Genomic DNA, 24,387 nt, shown 5'->3' on the forward strand with positions numbered 1-24,387 from the left:
GCTATATTTGCTGTGATCAGTGGGAATAAAGTAGTTTTAATATGTTTTTAAGTGAGAAAGTCCACCTGAAAACTTAATAATTGCAGTCAGTTCATCCAGATTATCTATTTCTGTCGGAGGCGCTCAGACCCCCACATACCAGCGGTGCACCGACAGTAGAAATCCTTTCATCAGCAGCCTCTAGGCTGGGCAGCCTCTGGGTTCACGCGGTGGCTGGCAGGTGTTTTTCATCTAAATAATTTAAACTGCAGGCACCAGGATACCGGTAATAAAAGCGAACATATTCCGTCGGCAGGTTTCAGGATTTGAAGTTAATTTAGGAGTGATCACAGCGCTCTGTGTCATCTGCAATGTGTCTGTCTCACGGCCAGCTCCCAGGTTTGATTAATAGGCTACTTTGTTATAAATACATGAATAAAGCACAGTCATACTCAGTTTTGCCCCCGCTGTATTTTTAAATACGCAGTACACTGAAAAAAAAATAGAGGTTGACAGAACTTAAATTTTCTAGGCAACGTGATGCATTTGGTTTTTTGAGTTTTCCTTACTTAAATTCACTGTGTTTGAGTTTACAAAGATTTTTGAGTTCTGCCAACTTAGGTTTTTGGAGTGTTACATAGAAATTTTGAGTTCTACCAACTTAGGTTTTTGAGTTTCACCTTTAAGTTCTGAGTTCTATCAACTTTGTTTTATGAGTTTGACATATAGATTTTGAGTTCTACAAACTCAGATTTTGTAGTGTTATCTGCAAGTTGAGTTCTATCAACTCAGTTTTTTTAGTCCTACCAATCGTCTTCACTACCAATCATTCAACACACAAAAAATCATGTTAAAACAACATTTTTATTGCTTCAAGTCAAACATTGTATCAATAGATACAGTATAAAACCATGTTCAACAACATAATCTTAACTGCACAGATCAAAGTAACCTGACACTGGACCAGAATGTTCTAGATTCGTAAGAGGGAGTGATGATGAGGGAAAAAACAGTAAGACACCGATTTAGTAAGAGGAAAACACACAGGTAATTTTTTGTGAAGTAAGTGTATTAACATATATGAAAAAATAACAGTTTTACAAATTTGGACGGCCTTCAGTTTGTTTTTTTCAATTGTAGTCTCTTTAAATTGGGTGCACCCTTTAAAAAAAATAAAATGAAATAAAATGTCTTGTTTCCCAACGGAAAAAGAAAAAGGTTTTCCCTTTTTATCTCTGAGTTTTTCTTTTTAGTCCTACCACTCCGACAGGACGATGAATGCAAGAAAAGAAAGTCTCTTCAGTCCAAATCCTTCTCTTCAGTCCAAATCCAGATGTTCACACGGTTGGCTCGCCATCTCCATTTAAGGAGAGAATCCAGAATCCAGGGTATCCAAAAACCCTGCCTGCATAGCACAACAGGGCTTAGTTAAATCCATTCACTTCTTGTTCTTAACTGTACAGTTTGTATCTCTCCAAGTATGATACATTTCAGTGTGTAATGTAACTTTTCTAACTCATTACGAATTAACTGCTTCATTACAGGGTTAACATATAAAATGTTAATGTCACTGTTTTTCTTGTAAAGCAAATAAAATCATGAAAGCAAAAAATCCACATGTAAATAATTATAAAACCACTTACAGTTAAACAGTAAATACCCAAATCGGATTAAGAAAGTAAAATAATGTAGTCTTGTAATATTCTGTGCCTGAGTGCAACAACACTGCACTACATAAAACAATTTAGAAATTTCATAAGTTATTACATTCAACTTAATGTCTCTTTTCATTTGTACAATGAAAATAACAGGCACACTCTTTTCTCTAGCATAAACACTCACCCGCACATGCGCGGCATAAACACGCACGCGCACACGCGCATTATAAACACGCATGCGCACGTGCGCGGCTTTTCCTTTTATCAGAACGTGAAAAACATGTGAACTCATGCTTCAACTCGGTGGCAATACACCACAAGGGAATGCTAACTCACGGAGCTAACCGCTAACTGGCTGTACTTTGCAGCACTCACCAGGAAAAGAAAAGATTCAGAAAACTGGTAAGGTCCCAGGGTCGTTCCTCCGTGGTTCTCCAGATGCATAAAAGCACAATGTCCGCCAATCTTCTCAAACACGAGGGAAAAAAGCTGTGCACTTGAAGAAAGGGATAGGAAACCCCGTACCGTAGTCGGCGTGTCCATGAACATAAGCAGTGCGCATGCCCATGAGTTTACAGTTGAGGGAACTCAAAAAATCTTGTATAGGCGATTTAAAACTCCTTGTTAAACCAACTTCTGAGAATTTGAGTTGGGCAAACGTGTATTTATTTGTTAGATGTCAAATTTATATTTCTGAGTCGGATTACAATGCAATTGTGTGTTAGAACAACAATTGCCATTTACTTTTTTAACAGTGTAGAGGTATTTAAAGGTAGTAGAGGACATGTACCTGTATATAAAAAACGCGCCCTATAGTCCGGTGCGCCATATTTGTGTATTAAATACAGAAATGGGACACATAACTGAGACTGCGCCTTTTAGTACGGTGCGCCTTATGGTCGTGAAAATACGGTACATGAAAACAGCACCGCTCTCTTTTATAACATGTTCATGCAGGCTGTGTATCAATACAAGAAGGCCATGCCAGCACACCTGTCTATGATTTAGTTTATTACCACATTTATTAAGCAACACCGGAACAATGTTATTTTGACAAAAAAAAAAGAGATGATGCTGATGGGGTTGGTTGCTTTGTCCATCTTTTAAAATGTGCTCGGTTTTTGGAAATATAATTAACATTTTTTCATCATCCAAGTTCTTTAGGCAATGTATGTCTGAACTGCAAAAGCAATCTTAAAATGGGTAAAAAAAAATCTTAAAATAAGTGCATTTACCCTTAATCTGCTGATGGAATGAGTATGTTTAGCTTTAAAATAAGGTCATTAGATATTATGCACTTGAAATAAGAGACTGTAGTTGTTTTTTTTCTTATTTTAAATAGAGGTGAGTATTGGCATGAGTGTTGCGATTCGATACATGTCGCGATACTTGGGTCACGATACGATATTATCACGATAGTGCAGTATCACTATATATTGCCATATTTTCCCCAGCTATCAAAATCAAATGATGAGATAAAACAGCAAGTGCTGTATATTTTCATCAGAAAATATTAATTAGGTATTATTATCCATGTTGTTTGGGGTTTTCTTCCACTAAGACTGCCTCAAATACAGATTTGGTGCTGCACGCACAGTTAAAGGGCTCCACAGCACTTTCTGCCAGAGTGGTGGTGCAGAGGTAGCCCATTTTCCCATCAATGTTTTATGTAACAATTTTTTTTTGAAAATCGATACTAAGAAATGAAAGATCGATATTATATTGGGTAGTCGAATATCACGATATATCGCCAAAAACGATCATTTCCCACACTCCTAATTTTAAATGTAAATTGTCTTGTTCCATTGGCAAAATGTCTCACTTACCTCCTCAATTCAAGAAAAAAGGCACTCAATTTTGACTTACTTTGATTGAAATTTTTTGCAGTGTGAATTGCAAATTCCCCCGTGACAACAATTAGCCTTTAATTAGATGTCTTTTTGAGCAATGCTCCAGCAGGATAAGTCGGGATTGCAGGCAAGCCTCCAGGATTGATTGACAGGTGGCATCATGTCAAATGCAGGGGGAAATACTTTTGTGAAGTATTTTCAACACAAAATGTTTTAATAGTGATGCAAAATTAATTCCTACAGTAAAATATACAGTTAAATGAATACTGGAATACTTCACTGCGTTAGTCAGAGAAGTCAAATTTCTAAATCTTATTTTGAGATTGAATACTTGTATTTTTTGGCGTAGCAGTTCATATGGAAACAATGAAATCAGCTGGAGTGGTAGTAGTTAGAGGGCAGCGTTCATATTGGTTCCTGCTGAGGGCCCCATTCATCCTAGAGCCGGCATTGACCTCAGTCAAGGCCTGCTGGTGCTGGCTCCGGTCCAGTTTTGTATCAGGCTCTTCATCCAGCTGCAGTCTGGGCATGCACCGCTATCCAACTATACTGAACTAGGGCATTCTAAGATTAGGGAGGCAATACAGGAAATATTTAAAGTTCCTGCCAAATCATCCCCATTGGAGGCCTGTGCTGATGCACATGCATGGACTGCAGGTTTTCATGATGGTTAAGCTAAAAACATGCAGTTTCCAGCAGAGCAAAAGGGCAGAGGGGAGGATAAGCTACGTCAGCAGATGGAAATGGCTCTGCACCACTGTCGCCATGGAAAAGCATGATTCATGACAGGAGAGAAGAGCAGGCTGCTTCGGTTTAATGTCCGCTACTATGAATGTTTTGTTTTTCTTTTGTCGACAATTGACTTTGTCTTTCCAACTTTTATCCTTTTTATCACATCATCCATCCTATAGTGCATTTACAAAGTTTTCACAGGGCTGCACTTTTTTCACAGTTGTGCCACATCTTCACTCCAAATGCTAAATAAATCATAATTTTTTTTTTTTTTTAGAAAACTGTTATGAGGAGAAAAAAAAACACGCTTTCTGATATTAACTTTTTCCGACTGGTGCAAATGTATTAAAAATAAAATAATCAATTTATATAGCTATTTACTTTTTTAATGGACATTTAATTATTTCAAACCCATTGTTTATTAATTGAATATTCACATGTATTTATTTAATGATATATCTAATCATTTGTCTATTTTGTCCCTTTCACCCTTCCATATTCATGCAGTAAAGATAAACTCTTTAAAAACTAAACTGCAAGGTTTAAAACAGTTTTATTTCTCTAGCTGAGATCTCAGTCAGATAAGAATTAAGCAGAATATAGTTGATTTAAGAAAAATGGGTGTGCCTATAGGATCAAATCTGATTAAATTAAGTAAATAGTTTAGATATAATAATTAGTAAAAAGCAGTTCACTAGATTAAGAAATAATAGCTGGTTTTGTCTAACGAGAATAAGCTCATTTAAATGATCCTCTGGATATTTTTGCTTCATGTTCTCAGTGAGAATTCTTAAAAACTATAAACTGCAATAAAACAAAGAGCAAAGAACAAGATGAAAGCAAAGTTAATAATATTGACATTAATCCATAGATTAGAAAATGAAGAGCTGCATTTTTAAATAGATTACTATAAAATCCATCTGTGGATCAATATTTGTTCCCCTCTAAAGGTTTTAAAGTGGACTGGTTCCAGTTTTCATTGGATAAAATTTGAACATGTCAGACCATCACAGAAGGACAAACAGCCATAAAGGAATAGTACACCCAAAACATGATTAGCCTTCATTTTCTACTCACCCCCATGCTGAACAACACTCTGGAGTACTTTTTTGATATCTCAAATGCATCTGGAGATCTGGGAGGCTTCTTGCTGTCTGCTGACATTCAAATAATGGAGGTCTATGGCACTCGAGACAGAAAGGTCCATAAAAGTCCACAAAAAACGTGTCAATATTCCTCCATACTGCTCGTCCAATGTATTCCAAGTGTCCTGAGTGGGTAGCGTCCAGAATTTACTCGAAACGAAGTCATTTAGAATGTTTTTAGAGCATAAACAGTAGTGTATAGGATTTCCTAAAAGCGCGTTCACGAGTCTACGGAAACCGCGGCAGACCAAACCAGATGAAAGTGCGCATTCAGCGTCTGCTCTGCCGATAATGCAAGCGTAGAAGAAGAAATGTGCAGTTTACTTGTGCAAAAAAAGAAACAACGAAAGAAAAATGTCTGAGGACTTGAGTGTTGAGGAAGAGCATGAGTTCTTTTCCGAGCTGAATGCACACTTTCATCTGGTTTGGTCTGCCGCGTTGAATGAAGGCTAATCATGTTTTGGGTGTACTGTTCCTTTAAACCTCGGGGAGGTTAGGTAATCTCATAGACTTTGACCGAATGTCCGCCCTAAACACTATCTAGGGAACTATATAGTGGTTGCGCCATCTTAGATAAGTGTCCGAATGTCCAGTGGATGAAAAAATAGTGGGCTCGAAATTTTCCCACAATGCACCTTGAAAGGTAGTGATCATCCATGGTCACTAGACGAGCAGATATGCCAGAAAGCTTTGCAAGGACATCTGTCCTCGCAAAGCATCGTGGGATTTGTTGTCACAGCGGCAACACCAATGCTGTAGGTGACAAATTACAAAGATGGCTCAGGTGGAGGCGGAGTTACATGACCAACAGGGAGCAAAAAGTAGTGATCATCTTTCCGAATGGTCAGTTAACTGAGTTCACTATTGATCCCCCCACTATATTAGCCTGGGTGACATTCCGAACTTAGTCCCGCCCACAAGGTTTGAGGTCGGGAAGTTGGGTCTGGCATTGCTCAACAGTAGCGTGAGTATGCTCGCACGATATCTGGTGGGCCAATCAAATTGTCAGGGCGGGCTTTATACGATGATAGACAGATGAGCAACAGTAACGTAATCAACCACGTCACCAAAGCGCGCTTGGGTGACAACAACAATGGCTGCCGCTGGAGAGTTTGGGTGAGTAGATTCTGCTATTAGGTCTGTTCTAGAAGATATCGACAGCAAATTAATTTTAAAAGAGGAACAGAGAAACGCGATCAAGGCTCATCTTCTTATTCTAGGCGTGCAACTGCACGCTTTGATTTTTTCATGTTGACAACAACTATGCCTCGCTTAACATACGTCACGCACTCCTTTGCTCTTATTGGTTGTAGGTCTATCCAATTGAGTGCAGAGGCATTTTTTTTTCCTGGTTTGTTCAAAACACGCCCCATAATCACAGCTGTTTCAGACTCATAGCACAATCAGACTCATATTCTGACTAGAATTGAGTAGGACTATGTCAGGCTACCACTATATAGTCCCAGCTCTATATAGTGATTGAGGGATCTAGGGTTTAGGGCGGACATTTGGACACAGCCTTAGTTACAGTGATTATTGTATTAGCAGTCTGTTTGCAAACTAAATGCAAAAGTATTCCAGGCCAGGCTTTGATATTTTCATCAAAGTAAAAGACTTAGCTACAGAACCACTGGGCAGCCTAAGTTTATAAAACTGAAATAAATCATTTTGAAGTACAGTTTAAAGAAAACTTACAGTAAAAAAATGAATTCTCAGCCGATCTGTGTTAACTCACTTTAGTGCTAATAAAGTTTCATTGATTGTTTTTCAGTATTCATTAGAAACATTTTGATGAATATTAATTTGATTTAGGTGGCATAGTTGATTTAAATTTAAATTAATATGATCATGTGTTTAGTTTATTACCATTTTTCCATCATCATTTTATCCTAATTTCCATATTATCCTAATAATTGTGTACATGCTTAGCTACCTAACATTGGCCATATATGCAGGAAATATAAAAAAAAAAAGAGTTGAACAATTATTTTTTTACCTTAAAAAAACAAAATATCCATTTAATTCATACACTGGCATCCAGTATTAAAGGTTTAATTGTGCTCTTCTCTTCCTGAATGTGTTTATCTCCTTAAGATTATTTTCAAAAGCATAGATCAACCAATTATGTACTCTGCCCATCATCTCCCGTTTTCCCATCCTACTTCCATCTAACAGCCTTCGCATGTTACGTCCTCAATACTCGGCTCATGCCCTGTAACCAAGTGCTGTTTTGAAGTTCGTTGCATAACCGCTGACTCCTGCGCTCGCCATGTGTGCAGAATGATGAATCGAAGTCAGTCTTGCTCCGAGTGTTTGAAGGCATAGCGGAGGAAGTCACCAGCGTGTGCTCTGCAGAGGGAGGCTTATCTGTGACATAGATGTTGTATAATGTGGGAATAAAGATGCTTTTTTTTTTCTCCTAAGGAAGCACCATATCAGGCTGGTTTGAAATAATGATATCTCGTTTTTATCACATTTTGTAAAATTGTCACAAATGGCCCCAAAATGTTTAAAAGAAAAAATGACGGAAATGTACTGATGTAGCCGTGCAAGGTTGGAAAGTTGTTGGCTATTTCAATATGAGAGAAATTGTAAAACTACAATTTTCATGTCGCATCCATCGATTTGCGAATTTTGCTGGGGTTTTATGTAGTGTTTCACTGATACCGATACCAGTATCAGGCGGGAACCCGATACAGGACTAAAATGGTGGTATCGGTATCGACGAGTACCGCCAAATAGAGCACTGATACCATAGAGCCAAAAGTTTACGCAACTATTTTCACCCATTCCAGGTAGGCAATAAAAAGTTCTACTGGATTCACTTTCTATTAGTCTTTTTTCCTGCTTCTCAAAGGTAGGCAGCAGCTTGACAAAGCCATGATGGCAATTATTTTACATCCAAGTAGTATGCAGTTCTCAATATATACACACACACATTAATTTCAAACTGATGGTATCGGTATCGGCCGATACTGCACAGCCAGGTGTCAGGTATCGGGGCCAAAAAAGGACATCAGCGCAACACTAGCTTTATTTGAATAGCTGGTATTCTGTCAGACCAGCATACCCATAGTCAATACTCGTTTATCCCTTTTAGTTTTGTACGAAAAATATACTTTAAACTTTAAACTACCTCACCGGGCGTGTACCCCTTTAGTCATGTTCAAAACAACAATTTAATTACTTACTTTTTGGTGTTTTTTTAAGCATATAGCGATCTCACCTTAAACATTTTTTTTGTACATGACTAAAGGGATACACGCCTGTTGAAATAAAATATTTTTCATAGAAAACTAAAGGGATAAATGCAAATCTGACGTGCATCTGTATTGACTATGCGTATACTAGTCTGATGGGGTATGCCCATCTGACAGAACACCAACACAATGTAGAGACAAATAGTTAAAGGTTTACAGCAAATTTAGATACCCTAAAGTTAGGATAAATTTGGCCTTGCAAATCACCCTGATCACACAGTTCTTATCCTTGGTGAAGTATGGTGGAGGCAGCATCATGCTCTTGGAACCCTGTGCTTGTGTAGGCACAGGGAAGCTGGTCAATGTTGATGGGAGGATGGATGGAGACAACCTAACCTGGACTGGTTTTTACTAAGGCATACGCAGGTCTTACATTTTCTGAACCAAAATTCGACTGGATTTTGTGGCGGCTTAGTGGTTAGGGCATAGAGCTCGGAATCCTGAGGTTCTGGGTTCGAGCCCCAGTCCCACAGACTGCTACTCTGGGTCCCTGAGCAAGACCCTTAACCCCACACTGCTCCCCGGGCGCCCCAAAAGGGCAGCCCACTGCTCTCCAAGCGGATGGATTAAATACAGAGATACATTTCTCCAATATGAGATCAATAAAGTTCAATTATATTATTATAATTATACATTCATTATATGAAAATCTATAAAGAATCTCATAAGACTGGAAAAAATAAAATAAAATAAAATAAACTGAGAATGAACTTGACCTGCTCCAAAGCCTCAAAGATTTAACGACAGCTAAGAAACTGTTTTACTAAGTGCTTAATGAGGCCTCAAAAGGGCCTCAAAGTTTTTAGTAAACATGTGATAAAGTACAAATAACACAGAGTAATGACAATATACTAAACCATGTTTTAAATGCATTTCAATACCAATTATGATTTTCATCATAATAAAGCAAAGTCAACTTTAATCTGTTCCTAATATTACCTCAATGACTAATATTGATTTTTCTAATGTAACTTGCTGTTTTGGTCCCTGGAACCAAGCTACTGCTAAAAAATGACACATTGATATAAAGTGTTGCAGAAACAAACATCTTAATTACATTTTAAGCTAGTTGCTGCTGTTCCACCATAAAGACCACTGCAGAAAACGTATGCTGGTATGAAATGTTATTTGTAATTTAAGATGTAAGGCTTTTGCTGTGGAGTTTGTCCAGAAAGACAGCTGCTGGCAGAACAGTTGTTGCAGCTGCTGCTGCGATGGTTGAGGATAAGAAAACTCAGGGAGACTTTAGTTCTGTTTTGTCTTTCATGATTTTTGCGGGTGTGTTATCAGCTTAAGCACATTTTGGCCAGTATCCTTTTTTGTTTAATCTGTCCCTGATGTGTGTCTGCTTCTCCTCAATCCTTCTAGGACTGTCCATCAGGTTCCAAATGCCCGGCTTAGTGTGAGGCTCCTGGTCAAAGGGAAGCAGTGGGGGCAGCGTCCCCGTTCCACAGACGGGATGAGCGGGGGAGCAGAGCAAGCTGACATCCTGAGCGGCCTCTCCCTGGTCAAGGAACGATGGAAAGTGGTAAGTGGCTTGTTTTCCTGCTACAATAGGCAGCGTGTTTGTCCAGCCCCATCCCCGCTTGCCTCAAGTCAACCCTTATCCTACAACAATGGATCTTTGTCTAAAAACAAAAAAGGTTTTCTTTCTTCTTACCAAAAACTTCTACAGTTCCAGGTTTTACCTTTTTCTCCAGGTTATGCTGCTGCAGTTTGAGGACTCTTTAAATAGCCTGTGATACTATTTGAGGCTGTGCTATGTGCTATAGAGAGAAGTCCCCAATAGGCCCATGTCTCCTGCTACCAGGGGCCCCATTCTGTGCCATGTGATGCAGTTATTGCAAACTGGCAGCCTGGCATCACTTAATGTCTTCTCAGCAGCTGAGTTATGTAAGGATTCTGCAGCTAATTCAGTGACACCAGAACTGAGGTTGGAGGACAGTAAAGGACAAGAAGAGCTTAGGGGGGAATGAGGTCTGAGTGCTGAAAGATAGAGGAGTTAATGAACGACACAAAGCATTTACTGTTATGATCCCATAAAGTCTGTTCACTTTTCAATACTGGGAGAATATTTTTTGTGATCCCTATTTTTTTAAATAAGTGTTTCCAAATGTTTTGACCTTTCTTTAACCTTCGGTCATGTTTAGACTATAAACTTCAGGGTATTTACTAGGGAACTCCTGCTAACAAGAGGGTAATAAGAAGGTTAATATTTTGTAGAACTTCCATTATAACATTGGAATTATCTGACAGTTGTCTGTAATGTGTCAAATTGTGAGACTAAAATCTGTTTTGTAGGCAAAATTTGATAAATGAATAAAAAAGGCACTAAAAGTCATTATGCCCAGCACTGCTGGCTTGCAGCAAGAAGGTTCTGGGTTCAATTCCTGGGCTGGGGTCTTTCTGCATAGAGTTAGCATGTTCTCCCCCTGCATACTGTGGTTCTCTCCAGGTACTCCGACTTCCTCCCACTGTCCAAAAACATGACTCTTAGGTTAAAGGGGAATTCCGTTTTTGTTTACATTGGGCCCTTGATTTTACGTTATTCCATCATGTTCTACTCACCCATATGATTTTTGTGTCATTTGGAGCCGTTCTGAAGATATTCCGTTAGGTTATATCCAAGTAACGTCTTCCTATGGGCAACGACTTGAAGGCACAAACTAAACTGTTCATCATTTATTCTTTATGGTACGCCAGCATTCAGAACATGTAGGTGAAACACTGTCCCCCAGACATCTGCGGTTAGATTTTTTATATTTTTATCTTTTAAAAACAAAACGGCGCGTGTATGATGTCATCCGCGCGTCTGACAGGAGTTTTTTTTTTTTTTTTTTTATAAAAAAACTTTATTTAACCAATGTGCATTACACCAGGCAGCTACACTCTACCTAGGGTTGGGAATTGAAAAGATTTTCACGATTCCGATTCCCTTTTCAAGTCTATGAAACGATTCGATTCTTTATCGATTCTTTTTTCGATTCCAATTTGGGGGAAAAAGAAGAACAAACAGTTTGATTATCAGCATCAACTTTCTTTACTTAACTATTGCACAATCTTACAAACTGAACAAGATCAAGATGTCCACAGGAAATGTGAAACTGGAGTAACATCCATCCATCCATTATCTTACACGCTTGTCCCAATTGGGGTCGCGAGTGGTGCTGGTGCCTATCTCCAGCAGTCAATGGGCGAGAAGCGGGGTACACCCTGGACAGGTTGCCAGTCCATCGCAGGGCAACACAGAGACACACAGGACAAACAACCATTCACACACACACTCACACCTAAGGACAATTCAGAGAAGCCAATTAACCTAACAGTCATGTTCTTGGACCGTGGGAGGAAGCCGGAGTAACTGGAGTAACATCTGTGTTTAAATGAAAAATGAATACAAGAACAAACTTAATAACCAACAATGTCTAATAACAAACGATGGGATAATAACCAATTTTAAATAACAAAAAATACTAATTATAAAACAGTAGTAGGGAAAATTAACAGTTATTTTGCAGAAAGATGAGCATATCTGCTTTTTCTGGAAGGATACGGGATCTTTCAGCGCTTAAGGTGTTTCCAGCCGTGGAGAACACCCTCTCAGATGGGGTGGAGGAAGCCTGCACACAGAGGTAGTTTTCAGCCAGTCCAGATAGCAAGGGCAGCGTATCTTGCTTGTTCCACCACCACAGTGTGGCGCTATCCCTGCAGGGGATGGAGGGCAAGCTTTTATAGAGCTGGATTTCCTGATCCACCCTCTGGGCTAAGAAAAGACGGGGCTTTGATTCACAAAGTGACCGCAGCTCGTTGTCTTTATCCTTCTCGAATAGTTCTTCCAAGGCTGTCTTTTTTTGCTTTCCTTTTTTGTCTAGTCACCTCGTACTTGCTTACTGAACGCCGTGTGCGTAACTTGCGTAAAAAACGTGACGTAAGTCGTGCTCCCCAGAGCCGGCGCTTTAGGCTCTGGTGCTGCGGGAATCGAAAAAAGAATCATTCAGCGAGCTGCCAAACGATGCCATGGAATCGGAAAATACGGAACCGGTTCTGAACAGGAACCGGTTTTCGATTCCCATCCCTAACTCTACCCCTTCGATTCATTCTAGCTAATCTGAATCATTCAATTCCATTTGGAGAGCGAGATCATCTGTGGTAGCAGCACTACATCTTCCTGGCATGTGAGGAAAACTAGCAGCAGTTCAGAGGACAGGATGAATGAATGGTAGCCGGCGCACTCGGATGACGTCATACACGTGCCGCTTTGTTTAAAAAAAATATAAATATAAAAAATATAACCACGAATGTCTGGGGGACAGTGATTCACCTACATGTTCTGAATGCTGGCGTACCATAAAGAATAAATTATGAACAGTTTAGTTTGTGCCTTCAAGTCGTTGCCCAAAGGAAGACGTTACTTGGATATAACCTAACGGAATATCTTCAGAACGGCTCCAAATGACACAAAACTCATATGGGTGAGTAGAACATGATGGAATAATGTAAAATCAAGGGCCCAATGTAAAAAAAAAAAACAGCGTTCCCCTTTAATTAGCTTCTCTAAATTCTCCTAAGGTGTGAGTATGTGTGTGAATGGTTGCTTGTCCTGTTTGTCTAAGTGTTACGCTGTGATAGACTGGCAACCTTTTCTGGGGGTACCCCGTCCCTCGCCTGTAGACAGCTGGAGATAGCTGCGACCCCAGCTGGGACAGAAAATGTATGGCTGGTTGGATGTTTTTCCACATATCATTTGTATTATTCAGATAATTACTTTCCTGACCTAAAATCCTCAGAAAATCAAAAGAATGTCCCTGAATGTTATGAACTCACTGCCCTATCATCCTCAGTCTTTCCTCATAAATAAAGTTATTGCCATACTTTTCTAAAATGTTATCCATCGTCTGCTCCACCCCACCCAGGTAAAGAAGATCGGTGGCGGTGGTTTTGGGGAGATCTACGAGGCGCAGGACCTGCTGACACGGGGCAGCGTGGCGCTGAAAGTGGAGTCAGCCCAGCAGCCAAAACAAGTGTTAAAAATGGAGGTCGCCGTCCTCAAGAAGCTCCAGGGTGAGTCTAAATGGGCTCAGTGGGTTCAGTTACAGGAACTGATTGACCTGCAGCGACACAGTGACCTTTTGTGTCATTACTAATTCAGAAAATGTTCTGAAGAAGGGAATCATATCTGAAAAACTCAAGTCTAAAAGCGCAGGAAAAAACATTTGCAGTAGAGAACCCTGGGATGACTCGTACGGCTCTGTTCCTGACAGTTAGCCTACCTTTAAAATCTATCAGACGTGTGTTTCTGTATCCAAAACGTTCTTTTCTTGCTTTTTAACCACCATGTTGTCTTTCTTTTACCCATCTGAGAGGAAAATCAATGAGCTGGGATCATGTTTTCTGTCTAATGGCCTTGACCTGCAGCTCTGTGATTCACTTGCCTCCTAAGGGAGCTTACATGTAACTTGAGAGGAGCTGAACTCTAATCCCCCCAACATTGCTGATCCACACAGCTGTCAAGAGTAAACATTGACCTAGAGTCCTCATCAGAAGGCTTTTGGTCGTTCTACACTCAGCTAAAGAGCCTTATTTGAAAATTTGATAACAAAATTGTCCTTTTCTTTATTCAGAAGGTCCTGTAGCTATTTTTGTTTGGACGGCTCTGTGGTTCTGTCAGTGCAGCGGTGTCCCCTGACATTAGAGGACACATACTTTTAACCGACATAAAGCATTTTTGCTTTTGATCATGTTGAGCTGCTGGTGCGGGTTTTATTCTGTACATTTAAAGGCATGCTGGTGACGGAAAGCAGGGATCCTCAGTAATGCAGGAGGGGGAGAAACAAACTCTTGGGCAAGGCTGGTTCTTGCATGGATGCCTCCCTGGCCAGGCCCCCTTTTTTCCCTGCAATCCGAGTCTATTGAATTAACTAGTTTTTTTTAAGAAACTGCAGGTCAAAAGTAAGCACATGTATTTAAAAACTGTCTGGTATGGCAGTGGAAACAATTAGTTTGGGTTTGACCAAACTATATGTGGATTTTGTTTTCTCAATTTAAGGGAATCCTAATGCCAATAAGCAAGAAAAAATGCTTGTTTTTGAAAAAAAAAATGAATTAAATCGTCATAAATCTGAGACTAAGTTGTCAATAATCTCTATATAGTGATGGTAGATTTTTTTTTTAACAATAAGCTGACTTATCACCTTCTTATTGGAACAGACATTAGCAAGGGTTACAGCTTTTCCTCTTTTAAATCTCATGTATCTTCCTGAAACAATCTCGCCCGGGGTGGTGAGCCATAATGCCCAAATAAAGAAAAAAATCCATTGAGAACAGACAGACTAGTGATTGTCTCACTTGCAAACCTTTTCTGAAACAGTTTGGTTTTCTCAGGTAAAGATCACGTCTGTCGCTTCGTTGGATGTGGCCGCAACGACCGATTCAACTACGTGGTGATGGAGCTTCAGGTCAGTCTTCTGGAGGAATTAGCACACAGTCAGCTATTCCACACACCATCTATATACATATCTATATATATAGATATATAGATATATATTTGCTCATCACTAATTTTAGTTTTATGTAAAAAAAACAAAAACAAATTAAAAACAATTGCAATTTCTCCTCATTTTAATCTGTTTTAATGCGTCTCTTTGTGATGATCTTGGTTTGACTTTGTTCTGACACCTGAGACGGGTCATGCATACCCCCCTGCAGCGTGTTACTCACCTCTGGGAGTTGTTTACAGACGTTAAACCAGATAAATATTTCAGAAAAGTCTTAAAATGCAGCTTGTTTTGAATAATTTATTCACTAACCCACAAACTGCAGACGTAAGGATTTCTCGCAGTCCTAAACGTTTTCTCTTTGAGCCTTTGAGTATTCTGATTTTGAGTCGTGGTTTTAATTTAAATGTCCAATGGACCCATGCCATTACTGCACTAAATACCATGAAGTTTTCCTTCTGTCAACTCATCTATAACAGCCAGTAGCTTAATCTGATGTTTTGGATAACAGATACGGGGTGCCGTTTTTTTTTCTTTTTCTTAGGGTCGAAACCTGGCAGACTTGAGGAGAAGCATGCCTCGGGGGACGTTCAGCATCAGTACGACCCTGCGCCTTGGGCGCCAGATCCTGGAGGCCATAGAGAGCATCCACTCTGTTGGATTCTTGCATCGGGACATCAAACCAGTATGTTGCAAAGACCATGTGGCACAGTTTTTACTTAAATTTAGTTTTCTTTCCTTATAATCTTGGTATGTAAACTGTGTGATATGCAGTGTGCTCAAAGGAATATTTTTCCTGGATGTTTTTTTTTTTTTTTTCATTACTCACTGCTAATTTTCTACAGAATGTATAGGTTGTTTACCCTGTGAACTGCTGTCATAGATTTGTATGGATAAGGATAAGAATTACAGAACCGTGTCACTATCAAGTAGAGTGGGGGTTTGTAGAGGACCCAAATGCAGAGACGGAGGCAGAGATGTTTCCTTGCAGATTTAATGATGAAGCATAAATCCAGAAATAACAAACCAGGGAACACAGGAACCAGAACAGAAGCTAACAAAAATCTTCAGAGGGGAATAATGAGAATCCAGCAATGAGTTAAGCTTGGTTTATGCTTAATGTGTCCTACCGGTCCATGCATCTAAATTATGTCTTTTTGGGCATCTACGCCCCTCTGTGTGGACTCCTTAAGGAAATAGTTTTCAGACGGAACACCTAGTAAAATTTGTAACTATTCGGATGGATCCAGGCTGAAAACACGACGAGCGAGCAGCAGCTCCTGCTGGCAAAGGTTTGCAAATATAAACACTTAGAGACTTCCTGACCCATAAATATTACCACTATCAACAAATTGTGGAAAAACTCCAGGAAAGAAATGACTGTGGCTCTCGAATGGCATGGAAAGGCTTTGATAAAGTAGCAAACGGATGTGTTTTCTAATTCCTCGTGTAGTGTGGTGTCAGCTGTTTGTGCTGAACCCGCCCTTCCTGATGCTGGCCAGAACAGGGGGAAAGACACACAGAGTATAGATGCTGAAGACGCTTTAACGGGCATCTTATTTCTAGCATGGAGTATCAGTGCATCAAGCAAAATAAGCCCTTAACTGCAGAGGAGTATATATGGCTGACAGAACAATGAATGGTGTAATCAACTACTTGGGAGCAGGAGTGGACAGAAGTAGCTAGAAGGGAGTTATACTGGAAAAAAATGAAATCTTAATAAGTAATATTTTTATTAAAATATGTGCATTTTTTCTTGAATTGAGGAGGTAAGTGAGAGACTTTGCCAATGGAACAAGACAATATACATTTAAAATAAGAAAAAATAGTTACATTGTCTTATTTCAAGTGCATATTATCTAATTACCTTATTTTAAGAATAGAAATACTCATTCCATTGGCAAATCAATAAATTTTCCTACTTATATTAAAGGTTAATACACAAAATTTAACTTATTTCTAGTTTCTAGATTGTTTCTGCAGTGTAGGGGGGAAGGAGAGGGGCAACAGAGAGTAACTAGGGAATAAAACAGTGCTTTAATATAACGAGGAAAGAACTTAAATAAAGCTAATGGGGGAATTAAACTAATTAATAGAAAATAAAGAATGACTAAGAGGAAAGTGAAGGATAGCTGAAGGAACTGGAGATAACTTCAGCTAACTATGATGCCATGGAAAACATAACAAAAGGATAATTGTAAATGATAAATGTCTAATAAATAAAGCAAATATTATAGAAAGCTGAATAGGAGTTAACTGAAAACCATAAAAAGGGAATAGTAAAATTAAGGAGCAATTCCAAAAGTGATATAAATCTTAACAGCAAACAGAGATCGAAGCATAACTGGAAACCTTAAATGAAAACTTGAATAGAACCAAAAACCCAAAGCAGCAGATCATGATAATCACCAAATCTATTCTTTATTTTTTATCTCCTCATGTCCATCCTTCTTTCCACTTCAGTCCAATTTCGCCATGGGTCGCTTTCCCAGTACTTGTCGGACCTGCTACATGCTAGACTTTGGTCTGGCGCGTCAGTTCACCAATTCCTGTCAGGAGGTCCGCCCCGTAAGTAGCATCGTCTCTTTCACATCTTATTGATCATACAGATGTAGATCAAATTTCTGTATCAGTTTCAATGGTGACCACCCAACCCTCCCCTCAAACATTCATCCTAAATGTTTTTTTCACTGGAAGGTTTTTGGCTTCATGTTGACCATAGATTATTCCCTAGATTTGACCAAATAACGTGTATGGAAAATATTAAAATCTGTCTTTATTTTCCGCAGTCGATGTATCAAAATCTGTGTTGAAAATTAAAATTGTGCTTTTTTTTAACCTAAAAATAGCTCAAGCAAGGTGTTTGATGTTACTTAAATCTAGTTTTCTTTCCTTATAATCTTGGTATGTAAACTGTGTGACATGCAGTGTGCTCAAAGGAATATTTTTCTTGGATGTTTTTCTTTTTTTTTAATTTTTTCATTACTCACTGCTAATTTTCTACATGTCTTTAATCACATGATAAATAAGCCAAATCACATTGTTTTGTTCTTTTTAGCCTCGTCCAGTCGCAGGGTTCAGGGGAACAGTTCGTTATGCCTCTGTTAACGCACACAAGAATAAGGTCAGTATAATTTCTGAATGCTACCCAGTGATGTGCATTTCAGAACTGTTCATACTGCATTAACTTCACATCTTCAACCAGAAACCTCCTTGTATTAAATCAAAATTGACCAACACAAAGCGGTACACATAAATTATGTTGTTCAGTTCTTGTATTCACCAACTGTTACAAAATCTCCCTTATTAAAAGCATGTTATAGTTTTGCTAAATTAATTGGAGATTTCTGATTTAAATATTCCACCTACACTAAATTTAGGCTAATTCGCAACATAAGGCTTAGATCTAAATCTAAGCTTAGATTATTTTATTGATGCTTCTTTTACTCAAACATGTCTTTAAAACTTTGTTGTTTTTTCAAAAACAGTGGAGTTTGATACAGCTATCCCTATCCTTCAAATTAGAAATTAAGTTTGGAAATTGAAATGTAATGTATGGTTTTAAACAATCAGTCTTCTTGTTTTATTACTTATAAAATGACAGTGTTCCACGTACAGTGAATCTCTGCAGTCTGGTTCCAGGGACTGTTATCCCCATGTAATAATAATAAAAAAGAAAACTAGCGTATTACTTAAAATAATTATATGATGAAACATTAACAATCATTTAACATAATTATTTAGTTCATTGTTACATGTTTGAAATATAAATAATGGGGTTTAATTTTTTTAGCTATACCAAAGTCATATACACTGTTCATTAATTGTGTTATTACTGATTTGCATTTAGTTTCTGACATGCTTTCAGAATATTTTTCACATAATTTTTTTGTCATATATGAAATAAGAAAGCTGGTATGGAGGTTTTATTTATGAATTGATCAGATTAGAGCATTTAGTAGCCAGAATCCAGGGGTTTGAACTGCTGTCATCAAACGGATGTAGTTTTTACTTTTACCACTAGGTGGTGGCAAAACACTCCTTGGTATTTAGGAAGGCATTCCTGGTATATTAAAGTCTCTCTGGATTTATTTGACTAAAAAGTACCAAGAAAAAAAAAAAACGTGATTGTTTTTTCGGTGTTATTATAGAATAAAGTCTAAATGGAATTCAATGAAAAAGATCAAAGGTTTGACACAAAAGTTAAGTTTAAAAATTTTAAATAAATTGGAAAAAAGATATTTGAAGAAACACTTAAACTGCCACATTCATACCAAACAGATTTAACATGCATATTCAATCCAGTGTACATATTTATATTTATATGCTAAAAGAGGAATAATGATTTGTAAATAAATCTTATCTAGAGTACATCATGTATACAACATTTCAACCTCAGTGTCCTTTCTTCTTTATTGATCATAAAATGTTGTCAGTTTTTTTTCCGCTCTGTTATTCATTTTCCTCTGTTATTATCTAACTGCATATGTTCTTGTAAGTTCAACTTAGTATTAAAACAACAATAAAAATATGTCTTCTTTTTATTTTATTCTGCCAAGTGACCTTAATCCTATGTTGGTATTTTTACAGCCAAATAGGAAAGATCCAAAATTACGAGACTCATCTTAAAGAGTTTTCTTTCAGAACTTTCTTTCATTAGATTCTTTTCAACCTGTGCCTGCTAATAAAACTATCCCATTTTATGATGCTGCCACTACCATGTTTCACCTTATGAATCTGGGATATATATATATATATGCAGTTGATTAATGCACTAGAAACTATATGTGAGAGTATATTTTCCCTCTTCTCCTTTGTTTTTATTTTAACATAATAAGAACAAACATTTTTATTTCATTCTGCAGGAGATGGGTCGCCACGATGACCTGTGGTCTCTATTCTACATGTTAGTGGAGTTCCTGGTTGGACAGCTGCCATGGAGGAAAATAAAGGACAAAGTGAGGCTATTATCAAATCTAAAGCTCCTCTAGCTTGAATTAGGAATAATCATTTTAAAAATGATTCTCAGGAACATGTGGGGAAGCTGAAGGAGACATATGACCATCGTCTGATGCTCAAACATCTGCCGGCAGAGTTTGGCGTGTTCTTGGAACACATTTCCAGCCTTGACTACTACACCAAGCCTGACTACCAGGTTAACATCTTCTCAATTGATTTCTTACTAAATCAGAAACTCAGACAAAAAGGTAGATCATGTCTTTGTATGTCCTTGCAGCTGCTGATGTCCGTGTTCGACAACAGCATGAAAACCTACAATGTTGTGGAAAATGACCCATACGACTGGGAGCGAGCCAGTACAGATGGCACGCTAACCATCAGTGCCAGCGCCACGACGCCACAGCATCACACTCGACTCACTCCCGCACAGATGGGGTAAGAGCCTAAAATCACTCTGTGATCTCTGTAGGGCACACATCTCGTTTTTAGATGTCTAGTAGCATACAGTTTGTTGATCCTTTCCTGCTGCAGCATGGCGAACGCCTCGTTGATCCCCGGTGACCTGCTGAGGGAGAATACAGACGAGGTGCTGCAGGACGAGCAGCTTAGCGATGTGGAGAACAATGCCGCTCCTGATCGCCTGCTGGGTTCCCCTCACCACCAGCATCGCAACCAGGAGGCTGACGTCTGGGAAGAGCTTGACCGGAACCGGAACAGGATCAGGACAGGACACTGGAAGGTAAACTGCATACAGTACCATGCAAGAGAGCTCATACAGTTTATAACGTTACTTCCACAACTATTAAAGTATTTAATATGATAAACTGAGACAATATAGCATGTTATTCTGATGTTTTTTTAAAGTATTATTATTTTATTTTTTACAGATTGGAATCTGAAAAGTGTGGTCTGCATTTCTGCTCAGTAAATGCTCCCTCTGCAAAGTCTCCTCTTTTAATGGGGACATAATATAAATCAGTAGGAGTCTTATAGCATTCTTTGTTCAAATGCATTTCATTAAATGTAGTTTTAGTGAGATGGGGGCTGTTCATCATAAACCCTTATATATAAGCATCTGAAGGACCACGTCATTTTAATCTAACCTAGTCTGGGTTTCAGTTGAGTAAACCTTTCATTGATATTTTTGTCTGTGTTTTATGGTAGGGTCCCCTGTAGTTGGATCCATCTATCTCCCTAGATAAAAAAGCATCAGCTCAGCATGATAGCTATGTTGTGTTTTCTATATAGAGTTTAGAGTTTGGTCTCTCTTCTACATATTATTTCATCCCTGACTTGGCTTACTGCAAATCACAAACAGGATTTATTTTTGTCTTTTTTGCAGTAAAGGCTTTCTTCTTGGAAAATGTTTCTGCAGTGCTTGACTAACTATGCTTTTCTTTCAATCAAGTAAAGTTTGAGGTTGGAACATGATAAGGGATTGTCTGACAAATGAGGGACATGTTTGCATCTAAATGCTGGATTTGAAAAGTATTCAAAACCCCCAAAACATGTCTTGGTTCCACAGACTGCGGCAGAGGAGGAACAAAGCAACAACCAGGGCAAACAAGGACACCAGAGCCCCTATGCAGGATTAAGTTTGGGCTCTCCTGTCAAACTGCACTCAGAGGGAGTTGCTGCAGATCGAGATGGACCGCTGCTGAGAAAGCTGCGTAACATCCACAGCTTGGAGCTGGAGAGGAGGCTGAGCCTGGAGTCAAAGTCTAGTCCAGAGCGGGCCCTGGATAATTGGTAAGCTTGTTCATAATTAGCTCTTTTGTGCTTTTTTTTAATCCTTTGGGTTAAAAAGGAGGTTTCGTTTTTTTTTGCATATTTCCTTTAGTTCAGGAAAACAACAGTTTGGTGTCCAGCGCCAGGGAAAGGAGACTACTATTGTCCCAGCAGCTGTACCCGCTGTGGAGCGTCCTGATAGGGTGTGGCACTACGACGAGGAGTTCCTGTCTGGAGCTGCTTCTCCTAAACAAGCTTCACCCGGGTCTTTTGAGCAGGGAGAGGGGGCGGTCAGCAGTGGTGGCTTCGTGGCTCTTAATCTTAGCTCCGGGAGGCAGGAAATTGACTCAAGAGAGTGGGTAATAGTGGAGCGACCGAGTGGCTCCCCTGGAGCTAAAGCTACATCCATCCCTTCAGAGGAGGATGAAGAGCCAGAGGTGCTCCAACCAGAGGAAGCGTCACCTGGATGGGAAAACGTAAGCCCAAGCCCTAACTCTGGCAAAGCTAAGCAAGAAAGTGCGGCTTCTTCCAAAGGAAGTACAAAAGTGGACAAGTTGGAGCTGAGTGTGGGCCCTGTGGGGGCTCTGCCTCCTATAACACCAACCAGCCCAGCTGAAGCTCTGGCTGAGGGAGTCCTCACTCAGGTAAGCCCCTTCATTTGAAGAGCACTTATAACATGGCAAGCATATTGATGACCATAGTCAGCATTTTACAAAGTTAAAAAGCTGCAGAGTCAGAGTTCTAGGTATAGAACTTCAATGCTTTTATCATACAACAATCAGTGTTCCACCAGCTGCATCTTGCTATAGTCTGAAGGTAAATGTTACTGCTTTGTGTTTGCTTGCACCTTCACCTGTTTACATTATTAGAAAAAAGATACAACCCAACTTTAGGTGCCTTAATCAGGTCGCAGCATGGGAAAAGAGAGCTTATTAATTGGTTTTAAATTCTGCTTTATTTGGATTAGTTCTAAAACTTTACTTTGTTTGCACAATTTTATCTCTTATTTTGCTTTAGAAAAAGCTTTTTTTGATTTCCTGAGCTAAATATCTTTGCTGTTTTGCTATTCACACTCGCACAGTAGCCCATTTTGTTTAGTGCTACATTTATTTTCAACCTATGTTCAAACTTTTAACTCTTCCAGTGCCTTGCAAAAGGAATAAACCCTCTGATTTTTTGTCTGTTCCCAACCAAGGACTTCACTTTATTTAATTCTGATTTAATGCATTCAATTCCCCTTCATAATTATACCTTCGATACTAAAATTCAATGCAACACTTTTCTTCTAAAGGTTTTAAATTGCTATCATACACTATAAAGATCTCATGAAGCACTGTTCAATTTATCATATACTTAGACATACCAACACATGGCTAAACTGACAGACCGGGGTGGAGAGTATTTATCAGCCCATAATTAGTCAGGAGGAGTTATAGAGATCCACACTCCCGGCTGAAGACACCAGACAATGTTTACTTATTTGACCATTGAGCAAAAGTGAGAAGATGAAAGCCGCTGTTTTAAAAAAAAAAAGCTAAAAGAAATCATGTTTGCAGGTTTTTGTTATGAATTTCTGAGCTAAATTCAAATGTTAGCCATTATTCTGTTTTTATTAGATAAAAAAAAAAACAAGAAATAATATAAGACCTTGGATTATTACTTAAAATTCCATTAAAATACAGTCCAGTTGAATATATTATGGAAACAGAATGCATTTCAATACTTTTGCAACACACTGTAAGAAGCTATTGCCATATTCTTCACCTTTACAGATTTAATTTAAATGTTTGCATATCCCCTTAACCTAAAGCTGCTGCTTCACCTCACCCATCCTGTACATAAAAAAAAAAAAACAACTCGTCACACTCCCACCCAGAGCAGTTTGTTCTACCTCACAAAACCTCCACCTACATATTCACACACCCTCATCAATCTTACAGTCCCTCCTTTCTCCACCTCCCCTCCCTTAGCTCCCCACCTCTCCTCCGTCTCTACCCGAGGAGGTCTTGGCCCGGACATCTAGCCCCATCCCACTGCGTTCTCCCAGTCCTCACACCCTCCTGATCACGTTGTCGGACCCGCTGCACCAGCGGCACTCAGCAGGCTTGAGGCGCAGCCAGTCTGCCGACCAGCAGCCGCAGCAGGACCGCCCGTCCTCTTCTTCCTCCTGCCATGCCTCCCTACCTCTACCTACAAACCCCTCCCCTGGCATTCGCTCGCCCAGTCGTAGGAAACTGCCAGCCATCCCCGCTGGTGCTGCCAACACCAAGTTCCCCTCAGTCATACGCATCACCCGTGCCCAGCTTCAGCAGGTGATGAATCTCCATCACTCTCCTCCCGTTGAAACAAACAAATCCTCAGCGTCCTCCAAACCTGTTACAATACATCTGTTATAGTTTTGTTTCTTTCTTCTCTTGTGTTGCTTGTTACTGCTGGCTTTTTTTGTTCAGTTTGCTCAGTTTGCTTGGCTTTTTGTGTAGCTCTCTCCCAGAACCATTTTGCAGGCCAGACAGAGCATGGGTTCAGATGTGTCCTTGTCATGTGAATAGGAGGTGTGTCTTTGTCTGACTGTGGCATGCGTG

At 39.3% G+C, this 24,387-nt stretch overlaps 1 protein-coding gene across 2 annotated transcripts in view; it reads left to right on the forward strand.

The window, feature by feature from the left end:
* The window catches only part of ttbk2a (tau tubulin kinase 2a), a 34,028-nt gene that overhangs the window by 4,377 nt on the left and 5,264 nt on the right, over nt 1–24,387 (forward strand). The window contains exons 2-14 of one of the 2 annotated variants that reach the window (XM_038293385.1): nt 9,993–10,152; nt 13,538–13,685; nt 15,006–15,079; nt 15,663–15,803; nt 17,582–17,686; nt 18,177–18,242; nt 19,984–20,076; nt 20,148–20,273; nt 20,355–20,512; nt 20,609–20,816; nt 21,603–21,826; nt 21,918–22,449; nt 23,776–24,117. In XM_038293385.1, coding sequence (XP_038149313.1) covers nt 10,084–10,152; nt 13,538–13,685; nt 15,006–15,079; nt 15,663–15,803; nt 17,582–17,686; nt 18,177–18,242; nt 19,984–20,076; nt 20,148–20,273; nt 20,355–20,512; nt 20,609–20,816; nt 21,603–21,826; nt 21,918–22,449; nt 23,776–24,117 — 2,286 coding nt within the window. In that variant the 5' untranslated portion in view covers nt 9,993–10,083. The remainder of the gene's footprint in view (nt 1–9,992; nt 10,153–13,537; nt 13,686–15,005; nt 15,080–15,662; nt 15,804–17,581; nt 17,687–18,176; nt 18,243–19,983; nt 20,077–20,147; nt 20,274–20,354; nt 20,513–20,608; nt 20,817–21,602; nt 21,827–21,917; nt 22,450–23,775; nt 24,118–24,387) is intronic. The other variant, XM_038293386.1, reaches the window with a different exon arrangement.

Source organism: Cyprinodon tularosa, unplaced genomic scaffold, assembly GCF_016077235.1.
Source record: "Cyprinodon tularosa strain WSP-4 unplaced genomic scaffold, ASM1607723v1 ctg325, whole genome shotgun sequence".
Classification (NCBI taxonomy): domain Eukaryota; kingdom Metazoa; phylum Chordata; class Actinopteri; order Cyprinodontiformes; family Cyprinodontidae; genus Cyprinodon; species Cyprinodon tularosa.